The sequence below is a fragment of the Ochotona princeps genome, chromosome 5 (assembly GCF_030435755.1).
Source record: "Ochotona princeps isolate mOchPri1 chromosome 5, mOchPri1.hap1, whole genome shotgun sequence".
In the NCBI taxonomy this organism is placed as follows: Eukaryota; Metazoa; Chordata; class Mammalia; order Lagomorpha; family Ochotonidae; genus Ochotona; species Ochotona princeps.
In genome coordinates, this window is record NC_080836.1 from 12,056,280 (window position 1) to 12,076,629 (window position 20,350).

A 20,350-nucleotide genomic window follows, 5' to 3' on the forward strand; every position below is an offset into this window, starting at 1 on the left:
GGATGGAAGATCTTCCTCTCTGTCTCCCCTCCTCTGTGTATATCTGGCTGTAATAAAATGAATAAATCTTAAAAAAAAAAAAGAATCTTTCAACTTTTTAATACACCATAACATCCAAATAATACTTTCCTATGAAAAATTAAGTTACCAAATGAAATCCTTTCTCTTCACTAATGATGTCATAGCTGACAATATCTGACCTATTCCTTGTAACACTGATGAATATTTACACTAATAAATTATTTTCTTATTAAAACAGCCTGGAGTACCCACTGGCACACATAAAAGCCAGAACTGAGGGCAGACCATGGTGAACAGGACCACTTGAAATCTGGGACTGGGAGCAGGCCTTGTAGGCGAATTTGGGGAACTTCCCTACTAGGCCATCGCTCCTGCGGGAGAGCATAAGAACCAGAGCTGGGGGTAGGCCTGCCAGGCTAGGCAGGGTTTGTGTGGGATGCGTCTGAGGACAGCCTGGGCTGGGCCAGGCTGCAGCACTGTAGCACCCGCCTGGTATGTGTGACAGCCAGGACAAAGTGTGAGCCAAGTTCGGCTGGACTAAGTTGCAACACCCAGCTCAGACCACAGGTGGGCCATGCCAGGCTGAGTTGAAGCACCTGCCAGCACAGGAAAAGACCCAGGGCTGGGAATAGGCCTAGTAGCGGAACTCAGGGGATTCCCCTGCTGGGATGCAGCTTACACTGGTGAGTGTGAGAGCTGGAGCTGCAGGCAGATCATGCTGGGTAAGGTTGTAGAACCCACTGGCACATGTGTGGGCTGGGTCTAGGGTGGGTCAAACTGGGCTAGGCTCCAGCACCTGCTGGTTCTTGCAAGAACCAGAACGGGTATGGGACATACCAAGTTAGGCTTCAGCACCTGTGGGCCACATGAGAGCCAGGTTTGGGAGTTGGCCAGGATGGGCTAGGCTGCAGCACCCATCGGCAAGAGCCAGAATAGGTGTGGGCCAGTCAGGCTAGACTGTAATACCTGCTGTTGAGCCAGGACTGGAGGCTGGCCGTGTAAGCCTGCGCAGCAGAACCCACTGGCACACCTGAGATTCATTACTGGAAGCAGGCCTGATAGGGAAACTTAAGGAACTCCCTTGCTAGGCACCAGCTTCTGCTGCTGAGTGCAAGAGCTGAGGCTGGAGCAGGCCAGAACATGCTAGGCTGCAGCACCTGTCAACACAGGTGTAGGCTGGGTCTGGGGGCCGGTCTGTTGAGCCAGTCCACGGCACTCACTGGTAGGAGCGAGAATCAGGATGGTGTGCAGGCTGGGACAGTTCTCATGAGGGCTGGTGCTGGGAGTGCGCTAGGCTGGGCTAGTCTGCTGCTCCTGCTGGTAAGAGCTGGACAGGGTTGGGCTGGCTAAGCCAGGCTGTTGCACTTGTTGTTGAATGCGGAGATAGGGTGCAGGCCATCTCGGATTGGGGAGCAGCAACCACTGGCATGTGCAAGGGTCAGGGCTGGGAGTGAGTTTAGTTAGTGGGACTTTTGGGACTCCCCTGCTCGGTCAATGCTTCCACAGGTGAGCACGAGAACTGGAACTGAAGGCAGGCCAGGTTGGGTGAAGCTGTCGTGCCCTCTGGCATGCATGAGAGCCAGAAGTGCGGGTTAGCTGGGTTAGGCTGCAGCACCAACTGACAAGTAGTGGGACTGGGTGTTTCATGTAAGGCTTGACCACAGTATCCCTTGGCAGAAGCAAAATTTGGGGCTGGGAACATGCCTGGCAGGGGAACTGTTGGGCACTCCCCCATTTGGCTGTACCTCCCTCTGGTGAGCATGAGAACCAGGACTGAGAGCAAGCCAGCCTGGACAATGCAGCAGCACCAATTAGTATGGGTCTCTAGGAGGTGAGGTGAGGTGGGCTGAGCTAAGCTGCAGCACTCATGTGTGTGCATGAGAGCCAGATGAGATGTAGCATGGGCTAGGCCACAGCAGAGGTTGGCATGCACAAAAACTGGGGCTGAGGAAAAGCCTGATGGCAGTACAGGGGTCACCCAGACTAGGCCATGGCACCTGCTGGTATATTTGAGGACCAGGCCTGTGGTGGACTGTAGTACCCATCAGTCCATGTGAGGTATGGTGATGGGGCATAACTTATCAGGCAGCTGCATCCATACGTATTCAACTAGTTCATGTGACATACCGAACCTGGCCCTGAACTGGCTGGCACACACACAACAGTTAAGTCTGAGGTCACCCCAGATGAGGTTTCTTGGAGGACTCTCTAACTGGACCCTGGACTCAGACCTTGCCCACAGGACAAAAAACACAGGATGTGTTGTCCGACCTTACAGCGCTTATATCGGGGCTGCGCCTGCTCAGTTGCTGATGCTTGTGTGATGGACAGCATGCCCAGAAGCACATAGGGAATATGATGGCCAATTCATTGCAGCAAGGAAGGTCAATTGCCTTGTCAGAGGATGAAAAACAGAACAAATTGGACCACTCTCCTGGCCAAGCTTTGCAGCACATTCCTGAGCCTGTGGATGCACTAAAGTTGACTGTGCCAACCAACAGACCTTGTAAAGATTTTCTCAACCCTGAAGTAATAAATCCAACAATGTTTCAGAATATCAAACCCACTCAAGTTAGCACCCTTGAACACTCCCCTCCTCCTTGGGGTCTCTAGGGTGTCATCAAAAGATTTTCCCCATCCCAGGGTGTGATGTAGTCTCACAGCAAGAAGCACCTCCCCTCCTCCTCCGCTGCCGGCATAATAGGAAAAAAATTGAAACATTTGTCCCACCCACCTTCCTCCATATTTTGACTCTCTCCACCCTTAAATCAGGCACACAGGGGCCTGATCCTCTCAATTATGAAAACAAATTTAAAAGAAAATAAAAATTTAGGAAATAAAAAAGGAATCGAAATATAATTTTTCCAGCTTCAACAAAAAGTTCAGACAACTTAACTGATATAAACGTCATCATTATATGTTATGACACTTTCACACAGATAAAGATCTATTGCTGGTTTAGCCATTTATCCATAGTATATGATTTAGCCATTTATCCATAGTTATTTCTAGCACGATAAACTTGGGAGTCATATTGTTCAATTTACTCATTTATGCCTGTTAAAAAGTTTAGACTCAAATTAAGATTGCACTGAATTTAACAATGACATTGGAAGTAGTACTGAGCTCTTTTTAAAACTGAGTCTTTCTCATCATGAACATGAAATGTCTCTATTTATAACTTCCATTATATCTTCCTGTACAGTTCTATATTTTTTCATGTTGCTCAATATTCTTGCTTATTTCCATGTTCAACAGTTTTCAAAGGCTGAATGAAACTACTCCAAAAATGTCGTGTTTCAGCCATCTTAACTGTCTATTAGGTTACAGCACTGCTTTTTAAAATGTATTTGCTTGAACTCGCAGAATTAGCACTACAGGAAACTTGCTGCAAAGGCAGATTTGTCAGATCACACCAGACTTTCTGAAACAAAAACTCTGGGTGTTTGGCCCAGAAATCTTTAATAAGCCTTCCAGGCGATTCTCCTACAGGCTCAAAATGAAAATCACAAGGTTAGAAGAAATGGAAAGAGGAGTAAGCCAGTAAAATATCCCAAGCAAAAAAACCACAAACTCTCAGGAAAAAAGAACCCAAGAAAGATAAAGCTAATAGTACCGGACAGTAACGACCCTACTGCAAAGCATGCTACTCCAATTTAGGAGGGAAAGAAGGAAATGCACAGGAACCACACCATGTAAGGACTGTGGGCAGTAACACCAAGTGTAAGGCCACCAGGAACAACCATCCTTAACTGCTCTTAGAACCAACAGAATTCGTGCACGTGAGTTACAACTTCATTGTTCATTACTCTCCTTATACATTTACTGAAAATTACCATTATATAAAACATATACAAACAGGCAAGTTGAGTTTAAATGAAAGCATGAGAAATTACAGAAAGTCAACATTCTTCAGTAATGCTTTCTATTGCACTAGAACTGAAAAAGAAGTTTCTAAAGTAGTTGGCTACAATTGTATATTTATAACTCATGAGAAAAAAAGAAAAAGCTAAATATATTTTTTACTAATTTTAAGTTAAATTTATTTCAACGAATACAGCCTAAAGCAAATTAGAGCTAATGCTCTAAAACTAAATAAATATCAAATATGCATAACATATGTAAACATAAGCATTTATAATTTAAACAAGCTTTAAGATTTCTCAACTAAAGATAGGAGAGAATTAATTCTCACAGAATCTAATAAAATTCCCTTGGACCACTAATGATAAAGTTACATGTTCCCTCTTCTCTTTAATACATTTATTTTTGGGGTAAACTGTACATCCACATGGAAAGCAACAGTTTTGATAAAGAGAAGAGAGGCTTTGGAGTCAGATCCGAATATAAACCATTTCAGCTTTTAACTGATTAGTGTGTCATTAAGCAAACTGACTTTTAGGAGCTTCAGTTTTACATCTTTTAAAGAAATTCAATGACACTTTCACCATGAGTATTTTGAAAATGAAATAAAAAAGATACTGCAATTCATGAAATATTTGGAATGGCAAGTCTAAGATAGAAGTCCTGTTAAGTCTAACCATAAGTCTCACTCTTTTTCCACTCTTCTGAGTAATAATATCCCCTTCCTTCAGTTTACTGATTTTACTTTAAGCTTTAATATAATTTCACATTTATTAACTAAAAATGGGATACTGTTTACAAGATTTGGCAACCTAAAGACCTTTCCCTGGAACACATTTGCATTTTTCTGAACTTTTTTTAAAGAATTTTTAATTTTTATTGAAAAGAAAGATTTACAGAAAGAAGCAGAGACAGAAAGACTGTCCACTGGTGTACCTCCCAAGTGGCTGCAACAGCTGAAGCTGAGCCGATCCAAAGCCAGCAGCGAAGAGCTTTCTCTGGGTGTCCCACATGGGTGCAGGGTCCCAAAGCTTTGGGCTATCCTCCTCCGCTTTCCCAGGCCACAAGAAGGGAGCTGGATAGGATGTGGAGCAGCCAGGACACAAACTGGAGCCCTTATGGGATCCAGGGCACTTGAATGGTAAGGATTTAGCTACTAGGCTACCATGCCGGGTCCCTAAACATTTTCAAATACTTGAAATTCCAGTGCCATAGAAAAGACTGGAATGGGAAAATAGGAGACTAAGATTCTAGTTTCATTAATTTCAGGCAGTAACTTGGCCTTGATCTCCTTGGACCGGGTAAAATAAAGGTGTTAGAATAGATAATCTGTAAATACCCTCTTGGGACTTTATAATTCTATGACTTCAACTTTTCAAGAATTGGTTTGGATGCTTAGGCTTGGGAATAAACTGAATTTCAGAAAGAATGCTCAAGATAGAAAAGACAAATTAACAAAAAAATTAGGGAACAGCAAATGACTAATCTAGCTCAAAACTACCATTAGTTCCCCATGTAGTTCTGGTACAACTGTGTCCAAAAACGTTCTCTTGTGTATAAATATGCGCAACAGGATTTTTATCTTTGGCAGTTTAGTTTTAGCCTAGGATAAGACCATATATTTTCACTGAGACTATCTGCCATTGGTTTGTTTGTATGCATCACATCTGCCGTATCCTCATAATTTACAACAGCTACACTGAAATACCAAGTCAGTATGGGATTTCATGAAAATAAGTACTAGCATTTAACACTGCACATTTGTTTCTCATTACCTATGTGCTATGCAATCTAGCATGTCAGCTACAGTTGAGTTAGAGGGTGACAGAGGAATACTACCTTTTATAAATGATATTTGGATTTTTCTATAGCTAACTAATAAAACACAAAAAACCATTTCTTCGGGCCCGGTGGCGTGGCCTAGCGGCTAAAGTCCTCGCCTTGAAAGCCCTGGGATCCCATATGGGCGCCGGTTCTAATCCCAGCAGCTCCACTTCCCATCCATCTCCCTGCTTGTGGCCTGGGAAAGCAGTTGAGGACGACCCAAAGCTTTGGGACCCTGCACCCGCGTGGGAGACCTGGAAGAGGTTCCAGGTTCCCGGCATCGGATTGGCGAACCGGCCGTTGAGGTTCACTTGGGGAGTGAATCATCGGATGGAAGATCTTCCTCTCTGTCTCTCCTCCTCTCTGTATATCTGGCTTTCCAATAATAATAATAAATCTTTAAAAAAAAAAAAACCATTTCTTCAGTCTCCCAATTTTTCTAAACTGCACAAAGTATTTTCTGCAGCATTAAATATGCTCTCAAAATAAGCAAAAAGCAGTTTCTTAAAAATCTCTCACTGTGTAATCTGTAAATTTATAAAATTCAATCAGAATTCGCCAGTGCACCCATCATCTAGATTCACAATAATTTTTCTTGTTCATGCGTGTTTTAGCTGTCACAGTAAACACTTATATTAGTTATGACACATTAGCTTCTATTTCTTTGATCTTTCTAATCAAACCAATCAGAACTATAATTTCTCAAGAGTGTATTAAAAAATCATGAAGCTTAATGCTAAAGAATTGTGCAGTACCAAAATTTAACCTCAGCCTCTTGGGTGGGTTTCTTTTGAATATTCATACTTGGAAAATAAGTCTCAAAATACTTGTATGTTTATGTCAAGCTTTTCGTAAGTGTATATTTTTTAGTTGTCTGAGAAAAACAGTTAATTAAACTAGCCCTAGGTAAAAACCTCCAGCAGATCAAAACAAGAGAAAGAAAAACCCAAGAGAAAAGAATTACCTTTCATTGTAAAAGTCAAATAAAAAACCTACTAAGTGAACAATATATCAAAATGACTTTATGTTATGAACAAAACAAAAAACTAAGATGAAAATAAAGACAAAAGCTTAAACTTACTGGGTTATCTGTGGAATCATCAGCCAGCTGTAAACCAAAATAGTCTCGCTCAGTCAAATCAAGATGCTTGAAGACTATATCCAACAGAACTTGCCCCTGATCATGTTTCTGAAAGGAAAGAAAGAACAACTCACATCGCATAGGCTGCACACCTGACACGTTTTCATCCTGCTCAATTAAACTGGAACTTGTTTCTGTATGAGTAACTTAAAAAGGAAGATTTCACATGTGATAGAGTACTTAAAAAACTTACTTTACGCAAATACGAAGATAAGACATTTTAAAAAATACCTTCAGGCTATTAGGGTTTTTTTCTTTCATATCATTATTGCATTAACTCATTCACCTATTCATATTATTTTCCTATGTTTTCAATTATTATTATATTTAAACTATAAACAGAACACATTTGATAAAATACAACTGTGCATAAAATAATGCCACAAAGAGGGAAACAAAGATGGTGACATTTATTTGAAGCAAATTTGATAAAGGACTAATACTTGAGTTACAAAGTATTCAAAGAACTTTAAAAAAGTGTCACATTTTAATCTCACAATCATTATGTCCCCCTATTATATTCCCCTACCGTAATCCTCTATCATAATTACTGCAACACCCCCAAAATCTAGTCATTAATTCCCACTTTGTGACAGCAAAGACATAATTCAGTAATTCCTTTAAAAAAGTAATGCAACAAATAAAAACAGAAACACTGTGACAAAAAAATGTAAATGAAAAATTATAATGAATGCCACAAGCAAACAATGATAAAAAAAATCTAATGACTAAGATTGAACAAAACAAATACTGCTACCTAATGTTAACAAATGTGGGTTAAGGACGCAGACAAAAAGGGACCCTAAGGCCCAGCATGACAGACTAAGTAGCTAAATCTTCGTCTTGCATGCTCCGCAATCCCATGTGGGCACCAGTTTGTGCCCCGGCTGCCCTATTTCCCATCTTCCCTGCTTGTGGCCTGGAAAAGCAGTAGAGGATGGCCCAAATCCTTGGAACCCTGTAACTATGTGAGATACCTGGCTACTGGTTTTAGGTTGGCTCAGCCCTGGCCATTGCAGCTACTTTGGTGAACGAACCAGTGGATGGAAGATCTTTCTCTCTTTATATTTGCCTTTCCAATAAAAATAAATCAATCTTAAAATAAAGGGGTGAGGGAACTCTAGTACATTGTGGGAGCTATGCAAATTAGTGCAATCATTATGCAAAACAATATAGAAACTGCCCAACATTCTAAAAAACAGAATTAATTCATGACCCTGCCATTTCATAGAATATATCCAAAGGAAACAAAATCATATGAAAGAAATACCTGCACCTCCATGTTTAGTACAGCCCATTCACAATAACAAGGATATGAAATCAATCTAAATGTCCATCAACTAATGACCAGGTAAAGAAAATGTGGCATATGTACATGATGGAATACTATTCAGCCACCAAAGAGAATGAAATCCTGAAATTTGCAGCAAAATGAATGGAACTAAAGATCATGGATGCTAAAGAAAATATGCTAGATAGAAAGAAAAATTCCACATGCTTTCTCTCATATGGGGAAGTTCATATATAAATAGTGTAAATAATGTCTGCATGCTGCATTATTCGGTATATAGACTCTAAATGTTTTCACTGATTTTTACTGTTTACATAGTAATGCCCACCTCATTTCTCATTTTATGATCCTTATCATTAAGCCCATATTATGTGATGGTCCTATCCCTACATTCAAGAAAAGCTATATAGCAGAGGCCAGTGTTGTGGCACAGCATTTTAAGCCACCACCTGCCAACACTGGCATCCCATATGGGTGCTGGTTTGAGTTTCAGCTGCACAACTTTCAGTCCAACTCCCTGCTAATACAGCTGGGAAAACCCTGGATTTGGCAGGCAATTAAGAAGTGAACCAGTTGAGGGAAGACACCTTTCTGTCTCCTCTCTCTGTCTGCTTTTTAAACAAATAAATGAATATTTAAAGAAAAAATGTTATCTACATATTATTTTCTAATGAAGTGAGCATGGCAAAATGTTACAGTCATTAAGCATGAAATCCATGTGTGTTAACTAAACTCTTCTTTATGCTTTTCTGTAATATTTGAAGTACTTCAAAATAAAAAGCAAAAAAATTGCTTGATGGTTTAAAAAAATTATAATTACCTGAAATACCACTTAAGTATACAGAAAAATTATCAATAAGGATTCTTGAAAGTAGATGTCTGAATTATTTCATTCAAAGTGGTAAAACATGACAGAAAATACTATGAACATTTATAAATAAACACTGTAGTACCAACAGCAACCACTAAAAAGTAGCTCTACAGATACTCTCACAGGTAAGCACTGTGGCTCAGCAAGTTATGCCACCACTTGCATAAACTGGAGTGCCAGTTTGGGTTGGCTGTTTCGCTTCCAATCCAGTTTCCTAATTTGGATGATGATTCAGTGCATGGATCCTGGCTACTCATATGAAAAGCCTGAATGTACTTCTAGGCTCTAGATTTTGAACGGGCCCAACACTGACTATTGTAGTCACTTGGAGAGTAAAACAGCAGATGGAGGATGCTTCTCTGCCTGTTTCTGGGACTCTGCCTTTTAAGCAGATGAAAATAAATGAAAAAGAGATAATTTAAAAAAAAACTTGGTAATAAATGTGAACAAAATTTTAGAAATTCTATCTCAGAAAAACAGGAAAAATAAAATAAAATAAATCAATAACACAAGTACTAAACTGCTAAACTTTAACAAATCAATAATTATATTAAAATCAATAAATACAGAGAAATGCAAGGAATATGCAGAATGGAGAGGGAGGAATAACTCAATCATACAGGTACTAAAAGAGTCTAATTTAAAATACAATCACTTATGACAACTGACAGCAATGGGATGAGAAAAAATATGCAAGCATAATTTTTGAAGCAAGAGAGCAAATAAAATTACCCAGAACAAAGACATTACATAATGTTCATTTAGAAAACAAATGAACAAAATTTAATAGAACTAGAGGAAAAATAGGAGGTAAAAAGGTACAAATAATTAGGCATATCATACATTCCTTTCTCTGCAATCAGCTATAATTATGAAACACAAAATCTTCAAGATAAAGATAAACTCAACTTTATACCAATATAGGTATATACAGGATCAATGTGACACTTTTGAGTAATCTCACACATAGAGTAATCTCCTCAAAGTCTCCATGAAATAGTCATACAGACTAATCCCTACAGCATAAAATAAACCTTATCAGAAAGAACTGAAACCATATATTATGCTCTGTAATAAAATGAAATAAAAAATAAAACAGGGAGAAAAAGGAGGAAAATTTCAGAAACTGAACAACAAAGAAGATTCAACAAAAATTTTTAAAGTACATACAAAATATAGAAGTGAACATATCTGTGGGATGCAGCCAAAGCTGTGCTAAAAGGTAAACTTATACACCTCAATGCTTAGATTAACAGAAGAGAAAAAGTTTCAAAGTAATCATCTAAGCACTCCTCTAAGAATAAAACAGAGAAAAGAAAAGGAGTAATACAGTTAGAGTAGAAATTTATACGTGTCACACAGTTAGAGAAACAAAAATTTGATTCTTTGAAAATAATAAAATTGCCAAACATCTAACAAGACTAGCAAAGAAAAGGAAACAGAAACCATTCATTACATAATTGAAACTGGGGAAATCGCTACACACTTAAGAAAAATGACTGGAATGGAAAATGTACCAATAGGACTCAACAGTACCAATGTGGCTCAATAGCACAAATAAACTGTTAAACAACAAAAAAAGTAAACTTCAAAGCAAATAAATAGACAACATAACCTGAATAACACAGAGGAAAACAAAGAAGAAAAATATTATTAAGGTCCTCAGAAAAATGCAGGGCATTATTAAGCACACTAATGTATGTGTAATGACAAAATAAAACAGGAAAAAATATATTAAATGAAATATGTGCGTAAATACTCCCAATTTGATTAATGAAAGCACTTTTATTCACGTGAAAAGTTTAGTGAAACTCCAAGTACAAAGAATATAATGAATCACACTAAGAAAGTATGGAAACGGTGAAGGGGAAAAAAAAGCAACTCCAAAGCAGGAAGTAAAAAATGACTATTCTCATACAAGGAAATCTCAATAAGTAGCTGAGCTGCCATAAGAAAGAAATAATGAAAGCCAGAGAGCATTGGTTGACATATTCAAAGCACTAAAAGACTAAATGGTCAACAAAAAAATCTTTCTTTATCCAGCATACCTTCCACAAAAAAGGGGAAGACAAAGATATTTCTGTAGAAACGCAAGTGAATTTGTTCCTAGAACTGATTAACAAAGATACTAATCGCTATTATGGAAGCCATTTGGAGAGTAAACTAGAAGACGGAAAATCTCTCTCAATCTCTCTCCTCTCCCCCATCTCTCTCTCTCTCTCTCTCTCTCTCTCTCTCTCTCTATATATATATATATATATATAATATATATAAATATATATAATATATAAATATATATATATAAATATTTGTCCTCAGATGAAGAACTAACTCTTTCACCTTAAGATACCAGAAAATGAAATTGGCAAATTTTACTTTGTCTATTTGAAGCCACATGCTTCAAAATTAGCAACTAACACATTCTACTTTAAAACGAATCCTTCTCCTGTAGCACAGGGCATCCCATATGGGCACGGGCTCATGTCCTGGCTGCTCTACTTCCTATTCAGCTCCCTGCTTATGGCCTGAGAAAGCAGTGGAGGATGGTCTAGGGCCTTGAGTCCCTGTAGCCATGTAGGGGACGGGTGAGGCGGCTCCTGGCTCTGGGTTTTGGATCAGCTCAGCTCTGGCCTTTGCAGCTGTCTGAGGAGTGAAACTGTGGATGGAACATCTTTCTGTCTCTGCTTGCTCTGTAAATTCTGCCTTTCAAATAAAAATAGATACATAATTTTGTAAAAAGAAAAACATTCTACTTTCCACTTTGCATTCCTTTAAAAGATGAACTCCAATAGATTTTTTTTCCTCATAAAGATAAAAAGATCTGTGCAGTTGCTTGTCAATTTAATCATTCCTATTTATCTAGTGTGTAATAACATTTTGTTCAACCAGCACTCAAGTATCTTCACAATGCAAGCCATCAAACATACAAAAGCAAATGGATGTGTAGGTGGGCATATGGTTAGGGGCAAAACAAAATCTCTGGATTGATTCTTCTGAGTAAGAAATTCCTAATAAGATTAAAAAGAAAGGATTTTTAAAAAAATTTTATTCACCAAAAAAATATTATTGAACATTAGCCTTAGTTCACAATTTTTCAAACAACCTTGGTACTACCTCCATTTTTTATAATGCAATCTCCGTTGTGGGTGATAGGGAAGGCTTCACTGTGTAAGATATTTAGCCTCATATTTGGCTCCTACCTAGCTGATGCCAGAGGCATCCCCACTCAACACAAAAACCAAAAGTGTTTACAGACATCGCCAAATATCTTTGGGATGGAGAGAAAGGGACAAGCTCCAAACCAGCCCCTCTGAGAAGCATCACTTTAGAAGTGTATGCAGAACTTCATTAATGGGCTCAAAAACTAAACAAACAAACAAAAACCTTCACAAAACTACAGACTGCTTTCTCATTCGGCATTAGGCAAAACAGAAAATCCTACTCCAGAAGTACAGAGAACAAGGAGTAAAGTTGGAATTTAACATGGCATTTTGATTCCATTTAGTACATGCATTGAAACAGGAAAATGTGCTCTATAAACAACAGCTAATTATAACATGTTAATGAGGCCATGGCAGCCTCCACCTCTCTACATAACCAGAGAATAAGCGCAACCAAATCATCATTGTATAGTCATGCAAAATATTCATTCTGAGGTCCCAACACAGACCCTGAAACTGAGCAACAGAGGCAGGCATGTGAACTTCAGATAAGCTTTCCCTAAAAACCCATCATTATAGCCTTATGCTCACAAACTTGTAAGGAAAACACCACCAGACCATGTATCTGTAGTCCTTCATGACTACACGTTTTATGTGTCACCAATTACACAAACACGGGGACACCAAGATGGAGCAGCAGAACATCTAACTCACAGGAAATGGCGTAGAAAATAAAACATCAATTTGAAGGGCAAGGGGCTGAGTTTTAGTCTTAGCTCTGTCACTTATTTGGCATGTGGCTATGGGTAAGCCACAAAATCCCTAAGGTTTCATTTCTCTGTTAAAAAGAATAATCATCCTTTCACATAGTGATAAAAAGAAACAAAAAACAAACATAAAAACTGCGTAAGTGAAATATCAATGTAATAGATATTGCTAAATAGATTAGAAAACAAACTCACGCCTGAGTAGACAGACATACTAGGATAGCATGAACTTGGATACACACACACACACACACAAAACAAACAACGTAGTTTTGGCAGAAACATTCAAGTCAAGTATTATTCAAAACTACAAAGAGTAAAGCACAGTAACAGGACATTTAGGAAAACTCATCTGACAAATAGATTTCTACAGATCAGAAGCTAAGAGAACAGAGAACTTATTCAGATACCATTTTATGGAATGAAGTAGGTGCAGTCGCATAATTAATGACACTGCTGTCTAGGACACCAGCATCCCTTATGAACACCAGTTGGTTTGCCTATGATCCAGCTCTCTGCTAATAGTCCAAGAAAAGCACAAAATGATAGTCAAGCGCTTGGATCCCTGAATTCAAGTGGTACCCTGGAAGAAGCTCCTGGCTGCTGGTTTCAGCCAGACCCATCCCTGACTGTTAGGGTCACCTGGGGAGTAAACCAATAGAAAGAGGATCTCTAATTCTTACAAACAAACAAACAAATAAACAAAGCATGTGAGTAGAAAATAAATCTTGCTTCAATTTGACATGGTTTAAAGATGTTTGTACTCGGGGCTGGCAAGTAAAACTGCCACCTAGGACAGTTCAAGTTTTGCCTGCACCATTTTCCCAAACACCTCACTGGTAATGCTCCCAAAAAAGCAGCAGAGGATGTGACCTAAGTATTTGGGCCCCTAAATACATGGGACACAAGGAAGAAGCTCCTGGCTTCAGTCTGGTCCAATCCTGTCCTTTGTGACCATTTGGGGAGTGAACCAACAGATGGAGGATTTCTCTGTCTCCCACTCTCACTTTGTAACTCTGCCTTTAAAACATATAAACCTCTTCTAATTTTTGTGAAGTTTGCATTAAACTCTTTACATAATGATGAATCAAATCACCAAAAAGAAACAACAGTATAGGTATCTAATAAATCTCCAAAACACAGGATATAAAAATGACAGACAAAATAGACAAATGCACAACATTTTAAAATATTGATGAACATTTAATCCTTGTACATTTATAATCACTGGTCAAATCAGGTAATTAGCATCCTTATTTTTTCCTATATGTTTGGAGCCTACCAGCACCTCTCTTCTAGTTCTTCATGTGGTATGGAATACATCACTATGAACTACAGTTGCTCCACTATGGTGTGAAACACTAGAATTTAACCATTTTCATCTCATTATGTTTTTTTTTTTTACCTGTTATCTAATCATCTCCTCCATCCCCTTTCCTCCCCCAAACACACTATTACACTTGAAGACTTCTCTCAATAATTGATGGAAACAGAACAAAGAGGAAATCTTTAAGGATGTAAAAACAATAATGATTAAATTACCTAATATCTCTAACACTCTCCATCCCAATGCATAATATTCAAGAGTACACAGACGTGGAGAGGCAAGATGGCATCATAAGGTGCAGACACATTTGGGATGAAAGAGAATCATTAAACAGGGTGAAGCACAAGGAGCAGATTACAGGAAAAGATAGGGGTCAAGCAGCTGGCAGGGGGTTACCTGGAGACCGCCAAGACACAGGGAAGCGGCAGAGTAGTGTGGCAGTGACCCACCAGCTGCCAGCAAGCAGCGATCTGGACACCAGCAACAGCCAGGGATTCAGAGCCGTGTGCAGCTGAGCTCTTGCGGCAGCCAGGAGGGAGCCTGGGTTCACATGGAGATCTCAAGAGGCGAATGCAGTCTGAAACTTGCCAATCCAACTGAATAATTTGGCCCAGCAACGAGCAGAGGAAAAGCTGTGAACTTCAGGAGGCAGACCAGTGGCAGGGCAGGACTCACAGCTTGGAGACTGGGCACTGTCTTGTGTGGTGGGCCAGTAAGTGTGGAGTTGAGGGGACAGCCCAGAGTGGGGTCGTTTCTGACTGACTGCTCAGAACTGATCCCATGGGGAGGGCAGTCAGTGTCAGCTTTGCATACTGCAGGGTCTGTGTTGTCCCTGGATATGAAAGCCAGCAGCTCCGATGCTCCAGCAGTGCCCTTCCTGGAACCATCTAGTATAGTGGGATAGAGAGTGCAGATTACAAGCGGCCTGGAGTGGGCTTTTTTTTTTTTTTTTTTTTTTGGGCTGATTGCACTGAGCTGAGCCCACAGGGAAATCAGCACCTGCAGGGTCTGTGCAATCCCTAGATGTGACAGCCAACAACCCCGGATCTATGTTGGTGCCCCACTGAGTGCCATCTTGCATAGAGGGGCAGGGGCTCAGAGATCAGGAGAAACAGCAGTAAACAGTGCATGTGCTAAATCAGTACAGTTCAGCTGCCATTTTTACGGGACAAGGCACTGTTAGATTGAAAGGAGGACAGCTGAGCTGCGTAAGAGATAAGCTGGGAACAAAATCACTTCCAGCTCAGAAAACCACACAGGCTCCTCAACAGAAGCCAACCAAAGTAATTCCAAGTGGCACTCAAACCTAACAGCCAGCACATGTCAACAAGATAAACGCAAATCAGTTATTTAGGACAGCTGGTGTCTTCCTAATTTGGGACACTGATTAAACATAAAAATGGACTTGTAGACCTACAGGCGACACATCTTAGAAATCTGCACTAAGGAGAAGAATCTGCCAACCAGAATTGCAATGACAAAAGGTAAAAGAAGAAACAGAGGCAATATGAATGTTACCAAAGACTATTCAGCAAAGGAAGAAAAATTTCTACCACCCTCAGAGTTAACTGAGGAAGACATTGAGAAAATGGGGGACACAAAATTCATAAAAGTCATCATAAAGTTTCTGACCAACAATGAGAAGCACATAATACAGGAGTTCAAGGAATTTAAGGCATATGTTACACATAAAATAAATCAAATGAAAGCTGATATGTCAGAATTTAAGAATAAAATGAGCAAACTAAAAGTACAGTAGAGAGTCTCAAAAATAGAGTGAATGAAGCAGAAGAAAAAAAATCTCAGAACTGGAAGATATTTCGTGTCATCAGGGGGAAACAAACAAAAGCTGGAAGCAGAGCTAGGCTAAGTTAAAAAAGTATCCAAAAATTAAAAAATACAATTAAAAGGCCAAGATCAAGATGGCGGAATAGGGTAAGGACACGTTTATACAGACGGAAAAACATTTAATCAGGATGAAGCAGAGAGGACATATTTCAGGAAATAGGAAAGGACAGAACAACAGCAGAGGGGTACCTGGAGACTGACAGACACAGGAAAGCAGCGGGCACAGCAGTGTGGTGTTGCAGAGACTGATATTCCAGCACGGCGATCTGAACTCCACAGCAGCCATCTGAACTCCACCAGCAACCAGGTGGGAAGGGACTTTCACTGGGAGCTCGGGTGGTGAAGCCAGACAAAGAACTGTCCGTCTAGCTGGTCCGTTTGATTTGACCAGGAGCAGAGACAGAGCAGCAGATCTCAGACGGGCAGTGCGAAAACAGGGTGGATTTCACAGCCCAGTCAGCCCCCTAGAGCCGAATTGGGCGCCATTTTGCGTAAGAAGGAAAGGGCGAGAAAGAGGACGGAGCATGCGCTGAGCTGGGAGTGAGCTCATTTCTGTCTGGGTGAACTGCAATGACGTGGCATTCTACAGGTTCCACCCAAGACAGGTCTGGGTAGCCCTCAGATCTCACGGCCAGCAGATCAAGAATTCTAGTAGTGGTGCGTCAGGCGCCATTTTGTACACTGTGGCAAAAGCTTTAGGACTGCAGAGGACAATAATGAACTGCTATGTGCTGAGCTTGTGAGAACTCAATGAGTTCCATGGATTGTACTGGTCCCGCAGGAAAATAATACCGACTGTGGCATTGTACAGGTCAAAACAGGCCCGTGTGGCACCCAGACCTAACATCCAACAGGTTCCAGCAAGATCAGCGCCACCAACAACCTAATTGTACAGGACACCTGGTGTCTCTCCAATATTGGGACCTGCTCCAACCAGAAGAGGGAGAAAGGTTGCAGAGACACCGGTGCAGCCTCACCACAGTATCACAGGAGGTGGAGAGTGGTGAGCCAAGAGCTGGGGCTGTGGAGACCACGGTGGAAATCTGACATAAGAACCCAGACCTGGAACTCGTTGGAGGTTGTGGCACAAGTGGCTGCAAGAAAAGTTGTTTACCAACCGCAATAACTAAAATCGCATTGTAGACCTGTGGGTGACACAGCTTAAAAACCTGCCCCAAGGAGAAGACTCTGCTAACCAGAAGTACAATGATCAAGAGCAAAAGAAGAGACAAAGGCACACTGAATATTACTGAAAACTCTCCTGCAAGGGAGCAAAACCCTATGCCAATCTCAGAGTTAACTGAGGAAGACATCGAGAAAATGGGGGACATAGAATCCATAAGACTCATTTTAAAGATTCTGATCAACAATGAGAAGCTCATGCAAGAGTTCAAACAATTTAAGGAAGCAATAAAGCAAATCAAGGCTGATATATCAGGAATTAAGAATACAGTAGAGCAAATTAAGAGTACAGTGGAGAGTCTCCAAAATAGAATGAAGCAAGCAGAAGAAAGAATCTCAGGATTGGAAGGTATTTCCTGTCACCACAAGGAAGCAAACAAAAAGCTGGAAGCAGAGCTGGATCAGGCCAAAAAAAGTATTCAAGAATTGAAAGACACTATTAAGACGCCAAATCTAAGAGTTATGGGAATCCCAGAAGGTGCAGAAAGAGAAGCTGAGTTTACAAATGTATTTAGTGAAATAATAAAGGAAAATTTCCCTAATCTAGAGGAAGAATTGGGAAACAAGTTCCAAGAGGGGCACAGAACTCCCAACAGGCTTGACCAAAAGCAGTCTTCACCAAGACATATGATCATCAAGCTCTCTTCAACTGAGCATAAGGAAAAGATCCTTAAATGTGCACGTGAAAAAAATCAATTGACATATAAAGGAAAGCCAATTAAGCTCACAGGAGATCTCTCACAGGAAACTCTACAGGCCAGAAGAGAATGGAGTGACATATTCCAGATTCTAAAAGAAAAAAATTTTTGGCCCAGGATAACATATCCAGCAAAGCTTTCTTTCATCTTTGAAAATGAAATAAAATTCTTCCACATAAAGAAAAGCTAAAAGAATTTGCCTCTTCCAAACCTGCCCTACAAATGATACTTCAAGATGTTCTCTTGACAGAGAAGAGGAATAGCACTTACCAAAACCAAAGGCAAACGGGAAGAACATCCCAGTAAAATGACAACAGAAGCCTAAACCAATGAACAACCCATTCCTAAAATGACAGGACCAACGTAACACTCATGTATATTAAACTCTGAATGTAAATGGCTTACGCTTAATCAAACATCATAGAGTAGTACACTGGATTAAAAAACAAAACTCATCTTTTTATTGTCTGGAGGAGACACACTTTAACAAAGATTAGCGGAAACTGTATCACATGGGTTTTGTTATTCTCTGTTAGTTTCATCTCTTCAAAACACTTCCTTCTGATTAAATCATTCAATGACTCGTATATTATACAGTAGCATCATTTTCTTCAAGTAGGTTCTTGATTTTCATTTCTTCAGCTACACATTAGTCATTTAATAGCATGTTATTTAACTTTTCGGTTTGTTAATTTCTTTTTTCTTCCTGTTGTTGATTTTGTTTTGTGGCTCTTCAATTAAGGGGATATATAGTAGCTGTGTAGGAGACTGTCATATCTAGTAACATGTCATTTAACTTCAGGCATTGTAAATTTCTATTTGTTGATTTTGTATCACGACTTTTCATTTAAGGGGATGTACAGTAGTTGTGTAATGGAGACTGTCATATCTAGTAACATGTCATTTAACTTCATGGCATTGTAAATTTCCTCTTTTCTTTCTATTGTTGATTTTGAATCAAGACTTTTCATTTAAGGGGATGTACAGTAGCTGTGAAATGGAGACTAACATTCAGATGTGAGGATGTAGTGTGGTATGCATTTCTGCTTCCAGACAAAGATGGACTTACAATGAAACTGTTTACTATATCTTGACCATAGGATTCTGGACTCTCTGCCATTGTCCAGTCCCGCAATGATGGACATATGACTGAGTATGAACAACTATATGTTAGTAATGATATAGAGGAACTGGGGGGGGGGATTGGGGAGGGGATAAGGGAACATGAAACTGTACTATAAAATAATAACAATGATAATAAAATGTATAAAAAAAGACTAAAAAAACAATTAAAAGGCCCAACAAAAGAGTTATGGGAATTCCAGAAGTTGCAGAAATAGAAGCTGGGATTAAAGGTGTATTCAATGAAATAACAAACAAAAACTTCCCTAATCTGGAGAAAGAATTGGAAAAAAACATACAGGAGGGTCACAGAACTCCCAACAGAGTTAATCAAAAGCGAACCACACCAAGACACATAATAATCAACTTGTTTTCAGTTGAACATAAGGAAAAAATAAAAAATATGCACCTGACAAAAATCAAGTGACCTATAGAGGAACTCCAATCAGACTCACAGCTGACCTCTCAGAGGAAGCACTATAGGCCAGAAGAGAATGAAGTGACATCCCAGATTCTAAAAGGGAAAAATTTTCAGCCCAGAATAACATACCCTGTAAAGCTCTCCGTTGCCTTTGAAAACAAAATTCTTCCACAGTGAAAGAAATACTCCAAGAATTCGCCTCTTCTAAACCTGCCCTACAAATGATATTCAAAGATGTTCTTGTGGAAGAGAAAAAGAATAGCAACTACCAAAACCAAAGACATATGTGGAGAACATCCCACTAAAAGGCTAACAGAAGACTCAATCAAAGAGCAATCATTGCTAAAACGACAGGACCAAACTGCCACTTATCCATATTAACATTAAATGTAAATGGCTTAAACTCAACAATCAAATGCCATAGAACAGAGGTCTGCTTACAGGAGACACATCTCACCAACAAAGATCAGAAGAAACTGAAAGTAAAAGGATGGAAAAAGATATTACAAGCAAACAGTAAGGAAAAATGTGCAATGTAGTCATTCTTCTATCAGATGATATAAACTTTAATGTGAAAACATTAAGGGATGAAGAAGGTCACCACATAATGATCAAAGGATACATGAGCAAGAAGAGATCACCATAATAAATGTGTATGCGCCAAATGCCAAGGCATCTAGCTACGTAAAACAAATATTAATGGATTTAAAGGGAGAAATAGACTCTAATACAATTATAGTGGGGGACTTTAATACCCCATTACCATCAATGGGCAGACTGAAAAGACAGAAACTCAGCAAAGAAAGAACAGA

At 39.6% G+C, this 20,350-nt stretch overlaps 1 protein-coding gene across 4 annotated transcripts in view; it reads right to left on the reverse strand.

Moving 5' to 3' along the window:
• PTPN4 (protein tyrosine phosphatase non-receptor type 4) overlaps positions 1-20,350 on the reverse strand; it is a 176,368-nt gene that overhangs the window by 112,066 nt on the left and 43,952 nt on the right. For all 4 annotated transcript variants that reach the window (XM_058664392.1, XM_058664390.1, XM_058664391.1 and 1 more), the window contains one exon: positions 6,791-6,898. In XM_058664392.1, coding sequence (XP_058520375.1) covers positions 6,791-6,898 — 108 coding nt within the window. The remainder of the gene's footprint in view (positions 1-6,790; positions 6,899-20,350) is intronic.